Source organism: Camelina sativa, unplaced genomic scaffold, assembly GCF_000633955.1.
Source record: "Camelina sativa cultivar DH55 unplaced genomic scaffold, Cs unpScaffold02721, whole genome shotgun sequence".
In the NCBI taxonomy this organism is placed as follows: Eukaryota; Viridiplantae; Streptophyta; class Magnoliopsida; order Brassicales; family Brassicaceae; genus Camelina; species Camelina sativa.
This window is the reverse complement of record NW_010923831.1, coordinates 1-1,054: the sequence shown is the minus strand read 5'-3', so window position 1 is coordinate 1,054 and position 1,054 is coordinate 1. Positions and strand designations below refer to the sequence as shown.

Genomic DNA, 1,054 nt, shown 5'->3' with positions numbered 1-1,054 from the left:
ATTGAAGAAGAAATGGTACAGATGCTGCAGATTGCTATGGCATGTGTGGCTCAAATGCCTGATGTACGACCAACCATGGATGATGTTGTTAGAATGATTGAAGAGATACGAGTTTCAGACTCTGAGACTACCCGGCCATCTTCAGATGACAATAGCAAACCCAAGGATTCCAACGTTCAAGTTCAAATCACCCCTTGAGATTTCTCATTTCCGTTTTATCAATGCTTTTGAGTTTGTATGCCTTTTTAGGCTTTTTCTGTTGATTGTTTGGATATCACTCACCTGATTAGTGATACCGTAGTTGGAGGCGCGTGTGACATTTACATAGCAAATATTGTAGGCTCCTTGCTCTGTGTCTCATGATCTATATGAATATGGTCAAGTTTTATGCAAGTTTTTATCAAAAAGTTTGAGAAGTTCCAGAGAGATACAAAAGAGGAATTAAGAAGAGAGAGAGGAGGCTGCTTGAAGGAGGAATTGATTGAGTTCTCGAGGTTGGGAGAAAAACGCAGAGTGATCACTTTCTTGAAGAAGGAAGGTCTGAGAAGGAGGCCACAGGGCCAACATTAAGTCTTGGAGATGTGGTTGGAACAAATGGTCCTTGCCTGTCTTCACGTACACCCTTGGGATTTTTTCAGTCTCTGGAGCTTCTGGAATTCCCATTATGCCTACGAATGCCATGACAGGGGCTGGACGCAGAAGCGTGGTGGCCAGTGTGTAATCCTGATCATACATGAATGGATGAACTAAGTAAGATTCTCTGAAAAGTTTTTGAGGCAGAGATGATTATAAAGGGTATAGATCAGGACAAACCTCCATGGGGCTCTCGTTGTAAAACTTGTCCCTAACGTACTCAGGTTTCATCATGATGCTTGTTGGGATGTTTTGGGGTCCATTTCCAAAAGTAAAGTCCCATATCTTCTCAGCTTCCTTCTCTATCAATCCCGAACATACCTTCATTACATTTTTGAGACTGTCGGGAATCAAAGCACCAGGTTTGACCATGACTGCTGCGACGTAAACAGCCAAAGAAACTTTGGAAGGAAAGAGGCAC

At 42.6% G+C, this 1,054-nt stretch overlaps 1 protein-coding gene across 1 annotated transcript; it reads right to left on the bottom strand.

The window, feature by feature from the left end:
* Positions 1–6: 6 nt before the first annotated feature.
* Positions 7–1,050, bottom strand: LOC104774406 (methylesterase 18-like; the record flags this gene model as incomplete). Its single annotated transcript, XM_010499020.2, has 2 exons — positions 7–723; positions 814–1,050. Coding segments are annotated over 2 exons (519 nt in total), but the record flags the coding sequence as incomplete, so codon positions are not given.
* Between the last annotated feature and the right edge of the window lie 4 nt (positions 1,051–1,054).